General features: G+C 37.8%; 2 protein-coding genes across 2 annotated transcripts; both read left to right on the top strand.

The window, feature by feature from the left end:
- The first annotated feature begins 453 nt into the window (after positions 1-453).
- On the top strand, positions 454-7,072 carry scrt2 (scratch family zinc finger 2). The gene is made up of 2 exons (XM_084389292.1): positions 454-1,176; positions 6,113-7,072. Exons 1-2 carry the CDS (start codon positions 1,029-1,031, stop codon positions 6,895-6,897), a joined length of 933 nt encoding a protein of 310 aa, XP_084245418.1. The 5' UTR covers positions 454-1,028; the 3' UTR covers positions 6,898-7,072.
- Positions 7,073-20,831: 13,759 nt separating this feature from the next.
- On the top strand, positions 20,832-21,437 carry srxn1 (sulfiredoxin 1 homolog; the record flags this gene model as incomplete). Its single annotated transcript, XM_084389414.1, has 2 exons — positions 20,832-21,121; positions 21,228-21,437. Exons 1-2 carry the CDS (start codon positions 20,897-20,899, stop codon positions 21,435-21,437), a joined length of 435 nt encoding a protein of 144 aa, XP_084245540.1. The 5' UTR covers positions 20,832-20,896.

Raw genomic sequence — 21,437 nt, 5'->3', positions numbered from 1 at the left:
AATCGTAATAAATAGGCCTACTATAATAGTATAGAAATAATACTAAAATAACAGAATTTAATGCATAATAATGATGCTCGCAACGATGATGCTCATGGGTTCGAATCCCAGAAAACACACAAACGCACAGCTTTCTGCCAAATGCATAAATGTAAATAAATACACAGGAAGAGTATGAATTCTAGTTGACATTGCAGATTTAGAGAGAAAATCGAAGCGAATACAGCTTGCCAGAATTTGATGTAACTGTCAGCGAAACAGACGGGACGCAGAACGGAACCGAACAGAATGTGCGCTGGTTGTTGTATCAACTCACTTTGAGATTGTGTGACATTTCAGGCCTTTCCTTCTCTTTCTCTCTCTCGCTCCCACAGAATGGGGGTGTGCAAGGAGGGGAGGGAGCGTATCAGAGGGGGGTCTGTCTGTCTGCATGTGTGAAGGCACAGACGGTTCAGTAGTAATGTGATGTGTGTCCCGAGGGATGTTTGATGGATTAATGCTGAGCAGCTTCATTGCGATGTACCACCTGATCTCACTCCCACCGTCTGCCTCTATAAAACCTGCCTGACTGCTGATCTCAGCTAGTCTCACAGTCTCTTCTCTCTCTGTCTGTCTGTCTCTCTTTCTTCCTCTCTCTGTCTCTCTCTCTCTCTCTCTCTCTCCTCTCTATCTCTTCCTCCTCTCAGCCGCCTCCGCTGCAGGCCAGGAGCTATCCAGTGCTGAACAAGTGAATTTTTTTTTTTTTTTTTTCAGCAGCGTAAGCGGGTGTGTGTGTGTGTACAGTAGCAGTCACACACACACACACACACACACACAGTATTGTACCATCAGACATCTCTCTCCTCCTGCGTGCTCTTCATTTTTCCTTTATCTACAATCACTGTTTTTTTGTGTGTTTCTGGGACGTGGATCTTTTTTTATGTGACGGATTTCATTCGGGACGATTTTCTCCAGGGTTTTTTTGTCCGTCTGCGGCCGATGTGAAGGATTTTCTGCTGCGTCTGTGCGCGTGCGACCGTGTGTGAACCATGCCTCGCTCATTTCTTGTGAAGAAAATTAAACTGGATGATTTTTCCTCATCTCCCGTATCAGCGTCTAATCATCATCACCATCATCATCCCGATGACTCCTTTACACGTTCTCGCTCAAACCTGGGCGTCCGACTCTGTGAAAATGGTGAGTATGGTGCCTAAATATATTGTTTACATATAGATACAGTAGCTTCACTATATGTGCTTGATGTTTAACTATGTTCCCAAATGGTTAGCCTATGAAAAATATCTGCTAGGGCATAATTCAGATTTGATGCTGTGTTTTTTGAACATTGTACGTAGTCCAACAGATGTTACATAAATCTTCCCATTCTGTCGCGAACTAATCCGTAAAACCCTCCATCCTTTCACCCCCAACCTCGTCCTCCATTGTGCCCCCCAGACTTTGTTTTTTGACTCATGCTGACACAAATCAGGTCACGCAGCGCGATCAGCTTATGCGAATAAAGCCGTACGAAAGTGTACATACAGGAGCTTGATACCAGTTTGTTGTGCGTAGCTCATGCTAACGCTAGCACGCTGCTTTGTGGGGCTGATGTGTTTGTCCTTAGCTGATACTGCCCTTGAGTTTCGGTCCAAACCCTCCCCCCCCCCCCACCACCAACAGCACTCTCTCTTTCTCGCTCTCCTCCCCCATCCTTCTTTTCTGCCTCATCTCACTATTTCTCTTTCACTCTCCTGCTTCCGGGTACATGAATCTAAGTGGTGGAGGAGGAGGAGGTAGGGTTTCAGCCATCATTGACGCCACAGGAGACATCCGAGTACTGTACTGTACAGCTCGAAGGACAACGAGGGAGATGAAAGGAAAGAGAAGCTTGAGGCAGTGCTGACTTTTGTCACATGATGCAGCAGCACGCACTCGCACAATAGGGCAAATAGCATCACGCACAGAGCAAGCCCAGCATCCCTGAGCGGACATGATGGGACAGGCTGAGCTAAACTGAGCTATTCTACAGAGACTAAAGGGAGTCCAGAGAGCTCTGTGTGTCCTCACAGACAGATTTCGGTAGCAGATGTGTGGCTCTCTCTGTCCTGCTGTGGTGTTTTTCACAGATAAGCGAGATAAGACATGAGGGATATCTTCCCACCTGTTATAAAAAAAAAAAAACACAACAGACTGTTTATCTGTTTTTGGGTCATTGTAAGATTATATGAACTTATAAGCTGCGCTGCTCCTTTTAAAATTAGGTTTATGCTTTTACAATATTGTTTTGTATTGAATTGTATTTTCATATGAAATCCCACAATCGAAAGCATGCATTTTTTTCTTCATTTTATTTATAATAAAAAATCTTCCCCTATCGGTTTTGTATAATAATTTGCAAACACTTGCTGTAATTATTGTAGAAGACATTTTTCTTTATTCTTCATCTTGAAGGTCGAGCACAAAGAACAAACAACTCCATCTCGTCTGTCAGTCAATGGACTAACCCCCCCAAAAATATATCCACATTCAAATTTCTGTTCCTACAAGTATTGTTGCATCTGCAAAATCATAATGAAATGAATTATTGTTATTATATTATTCATTCTAATAATATTTTTTTCTTTTATATATATATATATATAAGAAAATTGTTTCTTATATTATCAAAACCATTATAATTATATTTGCAATATTAATTAATTCTATATAGTATTTCTATTATTTATTCATTCAAACTTGCTTCAGTAAAAATCCCAATTATATTTTTATATTAATAGCAATATTATATGATTAAATTTATTTTATTTTTTTATTTTTATTATATTTCATGCTATTTGTTCAAACTGTGAAGTTGATTATGAAGATTATGAAGTTTTCATAATCTTTTTCTTTCTTTGTTTTCATGGCTAATACCAGAGGTTTAGTTTGGTAGGGGAACAATACCTGTAGTAGCATTGCTATTCTGACAGAAAATATAGTTACCAAATATATAAAATAATATTATATATATATATATCCTAATAACCTCTGAGCAGTCTTATGTGGACAACACAGTTATATCCCCAAATAACATTCTCTCTCTACTGATCCTGTTGACTTTTTCCCCTGGTTAGCTCCACCATTGTTGCGCATCGCTTTCTTTAATTTCACTGTATAACTCGCCCAAACTGATACTGCACTGCATTAAATGCCTTTTGGGTTTCCCTTTTAGCAAGCAGATTGAATTAGAAACATTTTGTCAAAGACATGGCACCTTGGAAGGGGTATTATGTCGGTGAAATTCCAATGGCAATAAACGCGTCTGAGCCCCACGGCTGCCAGAAATCCTTTTAGCAGCTACTGAATGACCCTCACGATGCATTAAGACTCGCTCTTCGCGGTCAGAGGGCTTCATAATCAGTTTAGGGAAGTTACGAGGGAGTTTATTTGTTTCAGCAGATAGAGAGGAAGCAAGACATCCTGTATTAGGGAGTAAATTTTCATATTTGTAATATACTTCAATGTTTGAAACTATTTCAGGAGGTTTTGAAATCTGGGAAAGAGCTTTGGTTCTCTTCTAAGAGAAGTGAAAATGCTTTGTAAAGTCCTGATTTCCTTAAAATGGTTTTTAAGGACCATTCATAACATCATCCTCCATTTACTTCCACTTTTAAAAGATTACGTTGTGCATAATAGACAAATAAACGCCAAACTCTACAGGAGCCCTTGGCTAATCTTATCAAAGAAAAAGAGAGACTGAGTGGCTTCTTCATCTCAAGGAGGGAAAGAGAGACACTTGTGCTTCCACCACAGTTAACCTGCTTAATTAGCTATTAACCATGTTAAAACCCTCTGGGTCTCAATCACACACACACACACACATGAAGCACTTACATGAATGAGGTATGCAGAAGGAACCATGGAAGCCTGTTTCAATTGTGTGAAATAAAGTCATACTATGAAATATAAAGTCTCACTGCGAGATATAAAGACTCAAATGTGAACTATAAAAAAATTATGAAAAAATGAATGAATGAATGAATAGATAAATAAGTTAAAAAGTAGCCTTTTTTTATTTTAAGCAAAAACAGACTTCCACATAGCATAGCACAAAATATAGTCAAATTGGTTTCCAGTATTATTTTACCAAAGACTTTTAAGGCGAGACACGGCAGGCAAAAACATCGTTTTTTTTTTACTGGTCAATTTTGAGATTTGGGGATATTTGTCTTCAATAACATGTCTTCTTTCAGACTTGTGTTGAAAAAAAGTCCGAAATACACATTTAGGTCTTTATTTTATTACACTTTGTCTGTTTGCGTCTGTAGATTTCTCATAAATTCAACAAAAGTTCGCGTTCTTAATCAACGTGCTGCTCCGCGATCTCTGCCGTCAGCCTGTCATCAGAAGCACCGTTAGGAAGCTCTCTCTGTTGTGTACAATCCTGTCGGATCCAAATATGGTCATTTCCTTTCTATCAGCAACCAATCGTGAAAGTAAAAGGGCTGAATGCGCAATCTCATTGGCTGATGAAAAATCTTTAAAGCCCGTTTTCTCAAAATGACTTTTCTCTCATACTCCAAGGACGAAATCTCCACTTCAGTAGCACCTATATACACCAAACTTTCCAGACTTGTACCTAGTTATATTATGAAGACATTTACAGAGGGATTTGTAAATATATTATTCCTAGCCTGATTTATATAACATTTTATTCCAAAAAACATGGCGAAAATCATTTTTTTAAGGCTATTGACAGTATTTTCTGATTTACAGGATAACAAAAGTAGATATCCATAAATCCCTCTGTAATTTTTTTCCCATCTAATATGTAAACACAAGGAAAAAATAATTTTTAACCTGGCTTTATCCAATACTCAGACATCGTTTTTTAAAATATATGCAAATTAGTGCATATTTGATTAGATATTGCCTGATTTGCATATTTAAACATTCAATTACAGAAAACTTGTAATACATTTTTTTCTCATCTTAATGTAGGTAATCAACTGGGAAAGTTTCATGGTGATATCTGCTAGTTAAAAAATTTACCCTATTCACCTGTAGTGTCTCGCCTTAAACTAAAGACTTGCAGCTTAAGGCAGATATGATGTGAGGTGTTTTAGGAAAGTCTCATGGAAACTTAAAGGTTCCAAAAGGGCGTTTTCGCATGATGCCAGCTATCCCCAAATAAACTTTCAGTGAACAGTTCTTAAAAGAAATTTATTTTTCTTCATATGAAGAACATTTTAATAATCTAAAGAACTTTTGTGAAATGGAAAGGTTTTATGGATGTTAAAGGTTTTTGATGGAACCGTATTCGTTGTCAATAAAGAACCTTTGTTTTTAGGCGTTATTGTCATTTGTTGTACTTCTATTTTGTTGTGTCTGACAGTAAACTTAACATTGTGGGCCCTATCATACAACCGGTGCGCAATGTGGCGCCAGGCATGATGCAAGTGTTTTTTGCTAGTTTCAGCCCGACACAGTTATCATTTTCACGTCCTGCGGCATGTTGTTTAAATAGCAAATGCATTTGCGCCCATTAGTGCGCCCATGGGCGTGCTGATCTGAAAACGAGGCGTGTTCAGGCGCATTGTTGGCGCGTTGCTATTTTGAGGTAACTGAAATAGACTGCGCAATATTTTTTTTGTTATTTAAAAAGCACGTTAGCAATATCCGTCTACAACGCGCATACACTTTGTCCTGTAGATGGTCTGCTCGCACGCTTTCACCTTACGCACGAGCAGATCCGTTTCCTTGCTAGAGAAGCGTTAAATTTTCCGCTTGCAAATTCCGCCATGGCGCGAGCGCAACTGGCTTTTAAAGGGAATTGGAGATGAGACTCTGATTGGTTTATTTTATGTTACTCCCAAAACACACCCATTACTCATTAAGAGAATAGGGACAACCCTTTAGACCATGCGCCTGGTGCGCTGACCATTTTTCCCCTTCGGAAAACTAGCAAAAGTGGATTCGGACACGCCCTAAGTGCGCTTGCGCCGTGCACTTTAGACCATGCACTTAGATTGTTAAAATAGGGCCCTGTGCCTTTAGTGTAGTCACATTCTGTGTCTTTAATTGCTTTACACCTGGACTTCAGAGAATAAGTGAATGAGTTAATAACCAGTTCATGTTCTCTGTCCTGCTGCAGGCTACATCCAAGATTACATCAGCTCTTCTGAGTACACAGAGGAGAAGCAGGCCGACATGAAACCGAGCTCGGATCCGCTGTACTCCCCCGTCAGCAGCGGAGGTGGGGAGTACTGCCAACCGGACCTGGAGCACCCGGACAGCCCTCAGTCTGGCCTCACGGCCCGCGGATACTTCAGCAGCGAGAGCGAATCTCTCAGCGAGGGCTACACCATGGATGCGTTCTTCATATCTGACGGCCGCTCGAGGAGGAAGGGCGAGGTCGCGGAAACGAAAAATGTTGAAGCAGAGGAGAAAGAATTGGCCGGGGCGAACAACGGAGGTCCACGACACACCTGCAACGAGTGCGGAAAGACCTACGCCACTTCATCCAACCTGAGCAGACACAAGCAGACCCACCGCAGCCTCGACAGCAAGATGGCGCGCAAGTGTCCCACCTGCGACAAGGTTTACGTGTCCATGCCGGCGCTGGCCATGCACATCCTCACTCACGACCTCAAGCACAAATGTCACGTGTGTAGTAAAGCCTTCAGTCGGCCCTGGCTGCTGCAGGGGCACATGCGATCGCATACGGGAGAAAAACCCTTCGCCTGCGCCCACTGCGGGAAAGCCTTCGCCGACCGATCCAACCTACGAGCGCACATGCAGACACATTCGGCCTTCAAACACTACAGCTGCAAGCGCTGCAATAAGACCTTCGCGCTGAAGTCCTACCTGAACAAGCACTACGAGTCCGCCTGCTTCAGAGGCTCCGGAGACGAGGACGAGTCTGGCTCCGAGAATTAACAAGAGAAAAGATGAAGATGAGTTAACGCTCTCAAAAATCCCCCCCACAGACTCCCCATTCACAAACCCCACTATCCCTTTTTTAGAAAGCAATATTTTCACCAAGAAAAAAGCCCAAATCAACCCAATAATAATAAGACAATAATGAATAGATGCTGGATTTTTTTTCTTTGGTAAAAAAAAAAAAAAAAAAAAGACCCTCTCATATAGACACGTACAATTATGAGGCCTGGCATGCAAATTTTTATGAACATAATCCTATTAATAATGATAGTAATAATATTTAGATTACTGATGTTTTATAGCAAATCATAAAAAGACATAAAAAAAGACAGCAACAGGTTTGTGCTTTTTGAGAAATGAAAATCAATTTGTATTTTTATGCTGCTCTTTTATTTTGAATTCTTTTGCAACTGCCAACATAAACTTTTTATGAAAATGTGAATAACGACAGTATTTGCAAAAAAAAAAGAACAAAAAAAAAGATTGTAGACCTCTGAAAAGGTGCAAACTTTTGTTACACTTTTGGTATTTTATTTATAATTGTTATTTTTATATTCAATGTTTCCTGCAGTTTCATTATTTATTTGTTTATTTATTTGTGCCAATCGTGTCCTGTAACTGTTCGAGCAGAGCGACCATCACTTTTGTTTTACCATATGGAGGACACAGCACTCAAGACAACGATCACCAAACATTCGAAACACTTATAACACGGACGACAGGGACTTTCAACGACTTCTTTCGTGCATCTCTGCTCGCTCTGCTGGGCTTCCTCACACTAAAACAGACTGCATGTGCTCCAGATGCCTGGGGCTCCGCCCCTTGTCTTCCTGCTCCATGATTACCTCACCCAGAGGCAGGTATGACCTCTAACCTCTGCTCTGTCCAAGCTCTCAAAGCATCCATCATACAAACCTCATTTCTACCATTCCAGTATTGTTGAGTACTTATGTATTTATTTATGCACTATTTTCATTTCCCTATTTATTTAATGTGTATTTATTTATTTATGTACCTATCTATCTATTTATTTATTTATTTGGTTGACTATTCTCTGTGTTATCGGATACTGAACTGCCGTTGACCTTTTAAAATGCTGCTCTTTAATGAAAATCTTTATATGCATGATTCAGCTGTAGAGGGATTTTATTCTTTTTCGAGAGGGACGGTATGCAGTGTTTAAAAGCAGATGAATTCAGGTGATGATGCTTTGTTTAATGGGCAATAATTCTTCTTAGGTACAGCAACTTGTATAATCACAGCTGTCCTGTTAGCAGTCAATGTAGGGCAATAAACAGAAATCTCCTTAATATCTCAAAGGTCATATCTCATTTCGTCGTTTCTAGAACTCCATTTCCTGCTGAGACCATTCAAAATGTCTAGGGCTGCATCTGAAATCGCATACTTGCCTACTATATAGTAGGCGAAAAACAGTATGTCCGACACTTTACTATCCCATAAGGCCACGGGAGAGGATTTATGAATGGCGGTGACGCGACTGATGCAGTAGGTCACGTGATAAGGGCAACATGGCGAATGTAGTGCATCCAGATTACATTCATACCACACACATTAATACTAAACAGAACATACTTTTTTAGCGCTCACAAAGTACTTATTCAAAATAAGTACCTACTCAAGATAGTATGCGATTTCAGATGCAGCCTATGTCTATGGTGTGTTTGTGTGACTCCACCCACATTTGTGACATCACAATTCATCTCATTGCTCAAATGCCAAACAATTTAGTATTCCAGAAATGTATTTTACATCTAAACACTAATAAAAACAAAATCCCGGAAGGTGCAAATCGAACAGATATTAAAACCCCTTTTTTTGTTGTTCTTACAAATTTAAATGAAATTTTAATAACAAAATCAGCAGCAATAAGCCTTTTTCTAACAATATTTTTTACTATTACTATTATCACAAATTTAATATAACTGTCTTGCATCTCAGTAGTTTTGAATGTAATTATAAAAAGACTAACCCACAGCATGACATATTTCAAGCATTTGGCTTTAGCTGTCCAAATAAATCCCATCATAAGCTGCGGCCGCCAGACGATGACATGAATATGATAGAGTTTCAGTGACATGTGAAATAGAAGTCCCAAATCCTAGACCCAGAAATAATGACCCCCCTGAAATGCCAATCAGGATGGATTATTCAGTGTTTGAGTGAAAGGAGTGCTGGGTTCAGGACAGAGATGAAACAAAATAGAGGCTTAATGGCAGCATTGATGGAAATAGCTGAGCATATGGCGCCAATGTGCCACTGCCTGTATAATAAAGATCTGAAAGATGTTAGGAGATGAAAGGATGAGAAGTGCAATCATAAAATGCGACGGTGTAAATCAGCTGCCTCTTTGCTGTCAGTCCTATGAAGCAGAAAAAGCGGAAACAAAACTGCTTGTTTCATAATGAAAATACATTTAGCACCATCATGAGGAATGAAACCTTGCATAAGAAAATATGCATCAGCATATATGATGCAGCTCATGTCAAAATGAATAGAGGCAGTGTCCACTCCCCTAAAGGGTTAACAGGTGTTGGTGGACAGACAGTAGTCTGAGAGCATAATTGAGTCTGAGTTTGACCTTGTGAGGAAGGTCGAGCAGCAGCAGCCAAAGGCTCTGTCAGCGTTTTGCATATTGTAAAAAGGACGGCACAATCTCAGTAATGGGCCAAAACCTGCGGGGAATAGATAATGAGTTTCTCCTCCCACTTTTCTTCTGCTCTTCGCCTCTTATCCACCCATTCCTGACCTCGTACATTGGAACGCTGTGTCCTAGCAGATTTCTGTATTGTATTTCACTCTCATTGCTGATGGACATCAGTGTCAGAAATATAATAACTAACTACAGTTAAAATTAAAAATGAATACTTGATCCCTGATACAATGATCAATACTTAAAATGTTTAAAGTGTTAAATTGATATATTGTATAGTACCTTGTTAGATAGGCCAATAGAATAAAATATTATGTACTATATACACTGCCATTCAAAAGTTTGGGGTCAGTAAGATTTTTTTTATTATTATTCAGTAAGTATACATTACATTTATCAAAATTGACATGTATAATGTTATAAAATATTTATATTTCAAATAAATCAATCTGTTTTCAACATTGATAATAATAAATGTTTCTTGAACAGCCAATCAGCATATTAGAATGATTTCTTAAGGATCATGTGACACTGAAGACAGATGTAATCTGGCTGCTGAAAATCACAGGAATAAATTACATTTTAAAATATATTAAAAACAGAAAACAGTTATTTTAAATTGTAATACTATTTCACAATATTCCTGTTTATAATGTATTTTTGATCAAATAAATGCAGCCTTGGTGCACATAAGAGACCTTTATTAAAAACATTAAAAAGTCTTACTTTTGAACGGTAGTGTATATGAAACACAAAGAGATGTTATCTAACAGATATATCATATTTTAAATATTTGGAGCACATTTGGTGGCACTGATTCATTTCTGACCCTGATGGACATTCATCCTGCTTTTATTCCTCATCCCCTCATATTTCTGACACACCCACAGCTGTGAAGAATCAACAGACTATCTGTTATGAATTTCCATCTGGATATTTTCCATATTAATAAGGCTTGAATTCAGAGTCAGTTCAAATTATGCAAAGCTTGATGTAATGATGAGCTCTTCTAAAGGCTATTCCAAAGGACTACCATCATCTCTTTGTTTTCAGAAAAATCATTTTCCACAAATGTTCAGAAATGTGAGATAACTGAAGAGACTGAGAAAGTGAACGCGTTTTAAACAAATGTAAATATGTGTGTATATATATCTCAGCAATAATGAGACACCGCATGTGAGCCGATCCCTTTTGCTTTTACCTTTTCTGAGCCGTTTAACCCTGGACAGGCTGAACAGGATCAGGGACTTCATTAGCTCATTACCTGCTGTACTAGCTACCAGCAATATTAACAATGCTAATCATTCTCTCTCTGTTCACCAGGATCTACCGATATTTCTTTGTCTCTCTCTCTCTTTCTCTCTATTTCTCTCCTGTTATTTTTTTTCTTCTTTTGTGGAAGTGCCCAGCCTGGCTGAACAATAATATGAAGTGCCAAAAAATTAAAGAGTTATTTCCATGACAAAAGCCTTCAGCATATGGTAGGCAACTCACAGCCCTCCATATGGTCCTTGAGAGATTTCAGATTGTCTCTCTTCTTTTCCCTTGCCTTCTCTCTCTCTCTCTCTCTCTATCTTCCTTCCTTCCTCCCTCCCTGTGTAAAAACATAAAGATTTTTCCACTTCTGATATTACATTTTGCCTGTTATGAAGGGTAAAGCCAATAGTGATGTTTATGAACAATAAAATCAATAGCACAAGCAGTCCGTTGTCATTTTTTTTAACTGACTTAATGTTTTACTTCCATTTCTCTCAAACACAGAACATGAAATGTACACTGAAAGTGCCCTTGTTTAAAGCTCCTGCATTAGCAGAACTGTATATTCTGAGTTTCCAACTTCTTACAGTTAGACAGACATCAATTCTGATCACAACACAAGACTGAGGAGTCACAGATCAGAATGACTGAGCGACTTCTTCCTGTGCTCCTCCCTGACAACGCCCACCTATCTCACCAATGGCGCTGCTGAACTGGGATCAGCCTTCCCTGCATGCATCAGTGCTATAACTCTCACCGGAAGAACATCCAAACTGTAATCAAGTCAGCAGCTAAAGTCACTCTGAAACCTGACGCACAAGCATCTGTCCTGGAGCTGTTAAGCCAGTCCAAGTCATTAAATGTTAATGAAACATTGATTTTATGTTACACCAAGATGCAGCACTCAGAGCTGAATGAGACCGATTACTGATGCTGAGGGAGAGACACTGTCATCAGGATAGAGGAGGACTGATGTCCAAGAAACCAGAAACACGAGTCAGGCTCAACCATTATGTCCTTCACTGTCCTACGGTGTTTTAGTTCGGCTTAGTTTTCTGTCTGGTTGACTGATTTCATGGATTACACTGCTTGATATTGATTAACTGGTGTATTTAAAAATGTAAATACAGGATAAGTCCGACTCTCCAATTACTACTTTAGGCCAAAACTACCATAAACATTAATGGAGACAAGCACCCCATAGTCTAACAGAATTCGGGACAATGTATAGTTGATATTTTATTGAATTAATAATGTATTTTTTAAATAAAATCATATGTAATTTAATTCATCTTGAATTTTATTGAATTAATCTTAAAGTATTCTAGTATTCCTTAAAAGTCCCCATATGGAATACAAAAAAACAACAACCAACAGTTAGATTTCATGGGTACCAGAAACATAAAAAAATTATTAGTTAATTTTTGAGAGTAAATCCATATAGTAGATATGTATATTTATATATTATACTGTATATTACATTATCTTATTATATACTGTATCTAAATTAATTATATTTAATTTAGTTTAAATTAGATGTCATTGTTTATATATGTTTAATGTTATTTATATATTAAAGATAAAATTATAAAAATGTATTGTTTCACTTATTACATTATATATTCTAATTCAGTAAACATAATCAAAGCTTAGTGGTTACAGTGCACATTCATACATAAAATGTAAATTTTCATTTTCCTTCTGAAAGAATATATTTTCCAGGTTTAGTAGCGAATATCACCATGAATAAAGAGGTCACTGTAACTGAAGTGGCAGTGTGGTGATGCTACCATTAGATTTCATAAGAATAAATAATTAAACACTATCATCTGCAATATTGAACATGCAACCCTAAACCACTCAACTCTCAGAGCCCTGATAACATGCTGTCCTACTGAGCTTTACCCTTTACTGGCACATGACGTTAAGGTTTAACTTGCTATCATTGATCCTAATACAAGAAACAAGAACAAGGTCAAAAGAGAATCGCAGCGTTCCAGCACATTCATAAGATAAAATCCATGTGGAGTCAACACACACAGTACGTGTAAGAGCAGAGTGTGTGTGTGTGTGTGTGTGTGCATGTGCTCTGGGCATGGATGCGTTTAGTAGGCTACAGTAGTTACTGATTACACTTTAAGAGATAAGACCACCTAATTCTCCCCTCACTTGTAGATGTGGCAAATGGAAATTGACCAACACAATGATAATGCTCAGTGGTTCTCAATCCTGCTCCCAACACTTCACATTTAAGAAGTGTTATTTGAAACAACTCATAGGTAAAATGAGTTAGGTAAAACAACTCATAGGTAAAATGAGTTAGGTAAAACAACTCATAGGTAAAATGATGGTAAAATACCTCAGAAGGTAAAATGCTCCATCAAGGCGTTAGAGTTTGGTGGTGAGAAGTACACCAGTCACCACCAAAATAAGTACCGTATTACTACCATGTGTTTTCGGACATGATGTGCCATATAAATGCCTTTTGTAAGCCGCTTATTAAATGCAAAAATGTGAATGGTGTGTGACAGTATCATCACTATCTGATGTAATCACTGTACAATGGTACCACCATAGTCATTTTTGTAAGGGACTAATAATGATATTTGTGCTGCATATTTGGATGTCAGTACTTACTCAGTATTGTCCTTTGCGTTCAAATCTTCATTGGTGTGTGTGGTTTTGATACCTTGATATCAACAGGATTCTGACGTTTGCCCGCCATCTGCTGGTGTTTATATTTCACTGCAGTCGGATTTAGAGTAACAATATTAGTCTTTGCTAATAATATATATGCTAATATTTGCATAATTACATATTATATATATACACACACACTACCAGTCAAAAGTTTTGGATCAGTAAGATTTCAAGGCTGCATTTATTTAAAAAAGAAAAGAAAAAAAAAGAAAAACTGTAATATTGTGAAATATTATGACAATTTAAAATAACTGTTTTCTATTTTAAAATGTTATTTATCCCTGTGATGCAAAGCAGAATTTTCAGCATCATTACTCCAGTCTTCAGTGTCACATGATCCTTCAGAAATCATTTTAATATGTGGATTTGATGCTCAAAAAACATTCATTGTTATTATCAGTGTTGAAAACAGTTTTTTACATTTTTATTTCAGGATTCTTTGATGAATAGAAAGTTCAAAAGAACAGCATTTATTTGAAATAGAATCTTTTGTAACATTATAAATGTCTTTACTGTAACTTTAGATCAATTTAATTTATCCTTGATGAATAAAAGTATTGATTTCTTTACCCCAAAAAATAAAAATAAAAATTCTTACTGACCCCAAACTTTTGAACAGTAGTGTTTAATGTTACAAAAGCTTTATATTTCAGATAAATGCTGTTGTTTTGAACTTTCTATTCATCAAAGAATCCTGAAATAAAAATGTAAATAACTGTTTTCAACATTGATAATAATCATAAATGCATCATTATATTAGAATGACTTCTGAAGGATCATGTGACTGAAGACTGGAGTAATGTTGCTGAAAATTCAGCTTTGATCACAGGAATATATTACACTTTACTATATATTCACATAGAAAACAGCTGTTTTAAATTGTAATAATATTTCACAATATTAATGTTTTATTTTGAATTTTAATCAAATAAATGTAGCCTTGGTGAGCAGAAGAGAAAACATAAAAAATCTACTGATCCAAGGACACCCTGCTATTTTGCAAATTCTCCCACTTGGAAATCATGGAGGGGTCTGAATTGTCATCGTAGGTGCATGTCCACTGTGAGAGACATAATCAAAAAAAAAAAAATCCAGAAATCACAATATATGATTTTTTTAACTATTTATTTGTATGATACATCTGCAAATAAGTATTTGAACACCTGTCTATCAGCTAGAATTCTGACCCTCAAAGACCTGTTAGTCTGCCTTTAAAATGTCCACCTCCACTCCATTTATTATCCTAAATTAGATGCACCTGTTTGAGGTCGTTAGCTGCATAAAGACACCTGTCCACCCCATACAATCAGTAAGAATCCAACTACTAACATGGCTAAGACCAAAGAGCTGTCCAAAGACACTAGAGACAAAATTGTACACCTCCACAAGGCTGGAAAGGGCTACGGGGAAATTGCCAAGCAGCTTGGTGAAAAAAGGTCCACTGTTGGAGCAATCATTAGAAAATGGAAGAAGCTAAACATGACTGTCAATCTCCCTCGGACTGGGGCTCCATGCAAGATCTCACCTCGTGGGGTCTCAATGATCCTAAGAAAGGTGAGAAATCAGCCCAGAACTACATGGGAGGAGCTGGTCAATGACCTGAAAAGAGCTGGGACCACCATTTCTAAGGTTACTGTTGGTAATACACTAAGACGTCATGGTTTGAAATCATGCATGGCACGGAAGGTTCCCCTGCTTAAACCAGCACATGTCAAGGCCCGTCTTGAGTTTGCCAATGACCATTTGGATGATCCAGAGGAGTCATGGGAGAAAGTCATGTGGTCAGATGAGACCAAAATAGAACTTTTTGGTCATAATTCCACTAAACGTGTTTGGAGGAAGAAGAATGATGAGTACCATCCCAAGAACACCATCCCTACTGTGAAGCATGGGGGTGGTAGCATCATGCTTTGGGGGTGTTTTTCTGCACATGGGACAGGGCGACTGCACTGTATTAAGGAGAGGATGACCGGGGCCATGTATTGCGAGATTTTGGGGAACAACCTCCTTCCCTCAGTTAGAGCATTGAAGATGGGTCGAGGCTGGGTCTTCCAACATGACAATGACCCGAAGCACACAGCCAGGATAACCAAGGAGTGGCTCTGTAAGAAGCATATCAAGGTTCTGGCGTGGCCTAGCCAGTCTCCAGACCTAAACCCAATAGAGAATCTTTGGAGGGATCTCAAACTCTGTGTTTCTCAGCGACAGCCCAGAAACCTGACTGATCTAGAGAAGATCTGTGTGGAGGAGTGGGCCAAAATCCCTCCTGCAGTGTGTGCAAACCTGGTGAAAAACTACAGGAAACGTTTGACCTCTGTAATTGCAAACAAAGGCTACTGTACCAAATATTAACATTGATTTTCTCAGGTGTTCAAATACTTATTTGCAGCTGTATCATACAAATAAATAGTTAAAAAATCATACATTGTGATTTCTGTATTTTTTTTTTTAGATTATGTCTCTCACAGTGGACATGCACCTACGATGACAATTTCAGACCCCTCCATGATTTCTAAGTGGGAGAACTTGCAAAATAGCAGGGTGTTCAAATACTTATTTTCCTCACTGTATATATATATATATATATATATATATATATATATATATATATATATAAGTTCGAATGCAAAAGCCTCTAAGTGCCATCTGAAATTTTCTTCTAGAATGATCATTTTTATCAAGCTTGTATATATAAGTTCAGTAATTTCACTTAAATGACAATTAATAGGTCATTTTCATTGCCATTTTAGTGAAATTACTGAATTTAAATATACAAGCTTGATAAAAATAAGAACATTTTAAGAATATTTCAGATGGCACTTAGAGGCTTTTGCATCTGAACTCTTCATATATATAATTAATATTGTGCTTTAACAATACAATACAAAAAAATGAATATTTTCTAAATGTATGTTTTTGATTTAATACATGCATATATTTTCATGTTTATTTCATAACTTATTCCAGTGGAAGGACAGACTTCTCTCTGGTGACATGCTGATTCAGATCTGACTTCATCCAATCAAAAACCGGTGAATAAAACCAAGTCCCTGCCCTAATTTTTTTTCTTTACTGATAATCCAGTTTACTTGGATGTATGTCACAATACGAAAGAAAAGATATGTCACTATTTCCATTTCATTGTTGCTTTAAAAATTTAGTATGAAATTGTTATTTCCTTCAAAACCCTATATATTTTATAAAACCTGATGGCGCACTAAATAAAATTAAAATAAGACAACTCACTAAATCATATTAGTGAACTCACCATATGGCTTTGTAACTGTGGAGCTGAACTCTAAATGGAGTGGACAGTTTGTCTTCTCACAGCACAGAGTGAATTATCATCTCCTGCTAGCAGTGCCTCATTATCCAGACTTTCTTCCCTTTGCTGATTCTTCTGTGCGTGCCAGCCTGACTGCTCTTGATGTTTTCTGTTGTTTGTGTGAAAACCCATCTGTCTGTTACAGCCTGCTGGCAGTAGGTCCAAACGTCCCTTCTGCTCCTGTCAGAAGAATCAGTTCACAGCATTTAGAGATCCAAATGTTCATTTTCCTTTCCATTAATGATCCACAGTGAGAGACAGAGTGAGCCGAGCTCCAAAAAACCTCACCTACTGTAGACAGATCTCATTCCTTCTCATGCCAAATGTCCAGTGTACTGCAGGGACAAATTTGCTGTAAATTGTCTTGGCATGTGGCAATGGTTATGTTTTCAGGCCAACTTTTACACAAATGATTGATCATTTCTTGGGAGACTGGGGGCCAGCTTAGAAATAAAATCAGAAATGACAGAACAAGCTTCAGACGTCTTATACTAGGTGAGAAGTATGTTAATTTTTAAATACCTCATATTTTAATATCTTTATTGCCAACAAAAGTGAGGAGAAATGTGCAGATTTTGCAATATATATATATATATATATATATATATATATATATATATATATATACACACAATAAAGAAGTATCTTCTGCTCACCAAGGCTGCATTTATTTGATTAAAAATACAAACAAAAACAGTCATATTGTGAAATATTATTACAATTTAAAACAGCTGTTTTCTATGTGAATATACAGTAAAGTGTCATTTACTCCTGTGATCAAAGCTGAATTTTCAGTATCATTACTGCAGTCTTCGGTGTCACATGATCCTTAAGAAATCATTCTAATATTATGATTTGATGCTCAAGAAACATTTATGATTATTATCAATGTTGAAAACAGTTTTTTACATTTTTATTTCAGGATTCTTTGATGAATAGAAAGTTCAAAAGAGCAGCATTTATCTGAAATGGAAAGCTTTTGTAACATTAAACACTACCTTTCAAAAGTTTGGGGTCAGTAAGAATTTTTATTTTTGGGGGAAAGAAATAAAATAAATCAATACTTTTATTCATCAAGGATGAGTTAAACTGATCAAAAGTTACAGTAAAGACATTTATAATGTTAGAAAATATTCTATTTGAAATAAATGCTGTTCTTTTGAACTTTCTATTCATCAAAGAATTTTGAAAAAAAAATTGTACACAACTGTCTTCAACATTGAAAATAATAATGCATGTTTTTTAGCATAAAATCAGCATATTAGAATTATTTCTGCAGTATCATGTGACACTGAAGACTGGAGTAATTATGTTGAAAATTCAGCTTTCATCTGAGGAATAAATTACATTTTAAAATATATTAAAATAGAAAACAGTCATTTTAAATTGTCATAATATTTCACAATATTACGGTTTTTTTTTTTTTTTTTTTAATGCAGTGTAAATGCAGCCTTGGTGGGCAGACGAGACTTCTTTTAAAAACATTTAAAAAAAATTACCGATCTAAAACTTTTGACCAGTAGTGATATGTATACATATATATACACACACACTTTATTTTTCGTATTTTGTCATAACTAACATAATTTTCCCATCTCTGAGGAGAAAGAGAGACGGTAAGCTAAGCTCATGCACGGACCTTAAACTGTTTTTTTTTCTGTATCTATATAATAGAAGCTACAAGTTCATTATACAAGAAGTTAAAACTTACATTTTAGACACAATACTGACAGTTACTTTGTCCATTTTTTCCTCCGCCAACGAAAATAGTTCAAGCGAAGCCAAAGCTAAACAGTTGAATCACACAGTCGTTTGTTGAATGAATCGTTTGAGTGAATGATTCAGCTACTGATTATGAATCATTATTACGGATGAATCGGTTGAATGAAGATTTAAAATGACTCACTCAAATACAGTTGATTTCTGCATGAATCGGCGTTGTGAATAAAAGATGACAGTCACTTTAGGGCCTGTTTACACCTGATCACTTCATGCGTTTTTACTGATCGTATAGCTATCTGATTTATCAAAACGATTACGTTTACATTTGGTCACATAAATGTGTTTTCCCAAAACAGATATAAAACCGATCTTCAGTTCCCGCGCTGTATGCAAATTTAATGGAGTTTACGTCACCGAAAGCAACAGATATGAGCTGCATTTTAATGATCATCAGCTAATTTCAAAATCAAAGACAGCAATAGGAAAGAGCGGCAACAGCACTTGTAATATCATTTCGCATCTTTACTTTTAATGAAGATGATTGTATGTTAAGCGTCTGCGACAAGTTTACTTTCACTTTGATTTGTGATAGTTTGCACGTTGGCTTAATGAATAGATGCTCGTCTGTGGCGGTCTGTGGTGATGCGTTGCCTACGTGTTGCAGTAGCGCCTTCATATATCTGGCTATAACATGACATAGCCTATAACACGCTTTCTTTCACACGTTTATTTTTTTTAGCATTGTTGGGAGGAGTAGGCTACAATTTACATATGTGGTTTCAACAACCAGATAGGCCTACGTTTACACTTGTCCAGTTTCGTCTGAAATGCGGCCCAGACTTCCTCCTGAAGTGGTTTCAGCGATAGCGATTTAAATCCGTCTCAAAATCCAGACCAGGGTCACAAATGCGTTTCGGACATGGTTTCGGAGGGCATTTAGGTCTTTCCAAGATCGGATAGCGCATGAAGTGGCCAGGTGGAAACAGCCCCTTATTGCCACCTACTGGTGTAACGATGTAACCGTTTTCGTTTTTTTTTTTTTTCAAAAAAGTTGGGACAAGGCCATGTTTACCACTGTGTGGCATCCCCTCTTCTTTTTATAACAGTCTGCAAACGTCTGGGGACTGAGGAGACAAGTTGCTCAAGTTTAGGAATAGGAATGTTGTCCCATTCTTGTCTAATACAGGCTTCTAGTTGCTCAACTGTCTTAGGTCTTCTTTGTTGCATCTTCCTCTTTATGATGCACCAAATGTTTTCTATGGGTGAAAGATCTGGACTGCAGACTGGCCATTTCAGTACCCGGATCCTTCTACGCAGCCATGATATTGTAATTGATGCAGTATATGGTCTGGCATTGTCATGTTGGAAAATGCAAGGTCTTCCCTGAAAGAGACGACGTCTGGATGGGAGCATATTTGTTCTAGAACTTGGATATACCTTTCAGCATTGATGGTGCCTTTCCAGATGTGCAAGCTACCCATGCCACACGCACTCATGCAACCCCATACTATCAGAGATGCAGGCTTCTGAACTGAGCGCTGATAACAACTTGGGTTTTCCTTGTCCTCTTTAGTCTGGATGACATGGCGTCCCAGTTTTCCTAAAAGAACTTCGAATTTTGATTCGTCTGACCACAGAACAGTTTTCCACTTTGCCACAGTCCATTTTTAATGAGCCTTGGCCCAGAGAAAACGCCTGCGCTTCTAGATCCTTTTTAGATATGGCTTCTTTTTTGACCTATAGAGTTTTAGCTGGCAACGGCGAATGGCACGGTGGATTGTATTCACCGACAATGTTTTCTGGAAGTATTCCTGAGCCCATGTTGTGATTTCCATTACAGTAGCATTCCTGTATGTGATGCAGTGCCGTCTAAGGGCCCGAAGATCACGGGCATCCAGTATGGTTTTCCGGCCTTGACCCTTACGCACAGAGATTTGTTCCAGATTCTCTGAATCTTTGGATATTATGCACTGTAGATGATGATAACTTCAAACTCTTTGCAATTTTTCTCTGAGAAACTCGTTTCTGATATTGCTCCACTATTTTTCGCCACAGCATTGGGGGAATTGGTGATCCTCTGCCCATCTTGACTTCTGAGAGACACTGCCACTCTGAGAGGCTCTTTTTATACCCATTTTCATGTATCCTGTCCACACTCCAGTCCAGTCGGTGGCGGTAATGCACCTACAAGTTGGTTTGCCAACCGCCAATAAACACCAAAGAAGAAGAAGAAGAAGAAGAAGATAGGACCAGAAGGAAAGATTCCTCGCGCATGCGCAAACATAGTACTTCCCTGATGTCTGGCTAAACTTTTTCTGGTGATGTTTCAAACACTGAGCGGTGTTTTCCGGAAGCACGTCGGTACCTCAAGCGTGAATCCATTCACGATTTTCAGTCGAAACATGGGCAGTTTACGCAGCGAAAACCGCTCTATCCATTCAGACAACATCCAAGACGTCCATAACATCCCAATGGACGTAATCATACGACCCATTCCGCCTGTTTTAGACGAGCAGAAGGTCCAAAGCCTCATGACCAGCATAAAGGTTAGAAGAATAATTAGTATTTGACTACATTTAACGTTTAAATGTGTTTAATCAGTTTGTTACATTATACAAGGTCGCCGTAAAAAATGTTGTGATGATTTTCCAGGAGGGCTCAGATATCTCCGATGTGCCTCCCATAGACGTGCTTTGGATCACTGGAGAAAAGGGGGGCAATTATTACTATTCTTTTGGAGGCTGTCATCGATTTGCTGCCTATCAGAGATTAAAGATGAAATCCATACCAGCCAAGATCATAAAATCTAACATCTCAGACCTGCGCACCTACCTGGGAGCATCCACCCCGAATCTACTATGA

The sequence above is a fragment of the Rutilus rutilus genome (genome assembly GCF_951802725.1).
Source record: "Rutilus rutilus genome assembly, chromosome: 19".
Taxonomy (NCBI): domain Eukaryota; kingdom Metazoa; phylum Chordata; class Actinopteri; order Cypriniformes; family Leuciscidae; genus Rutilus; species Rutilus rutilus.
The sequence above is the reverse complement of the archived record's forward strand: the minus strand, read 5'-3'. Positions and strand labels throughout refer to the sequence as shown.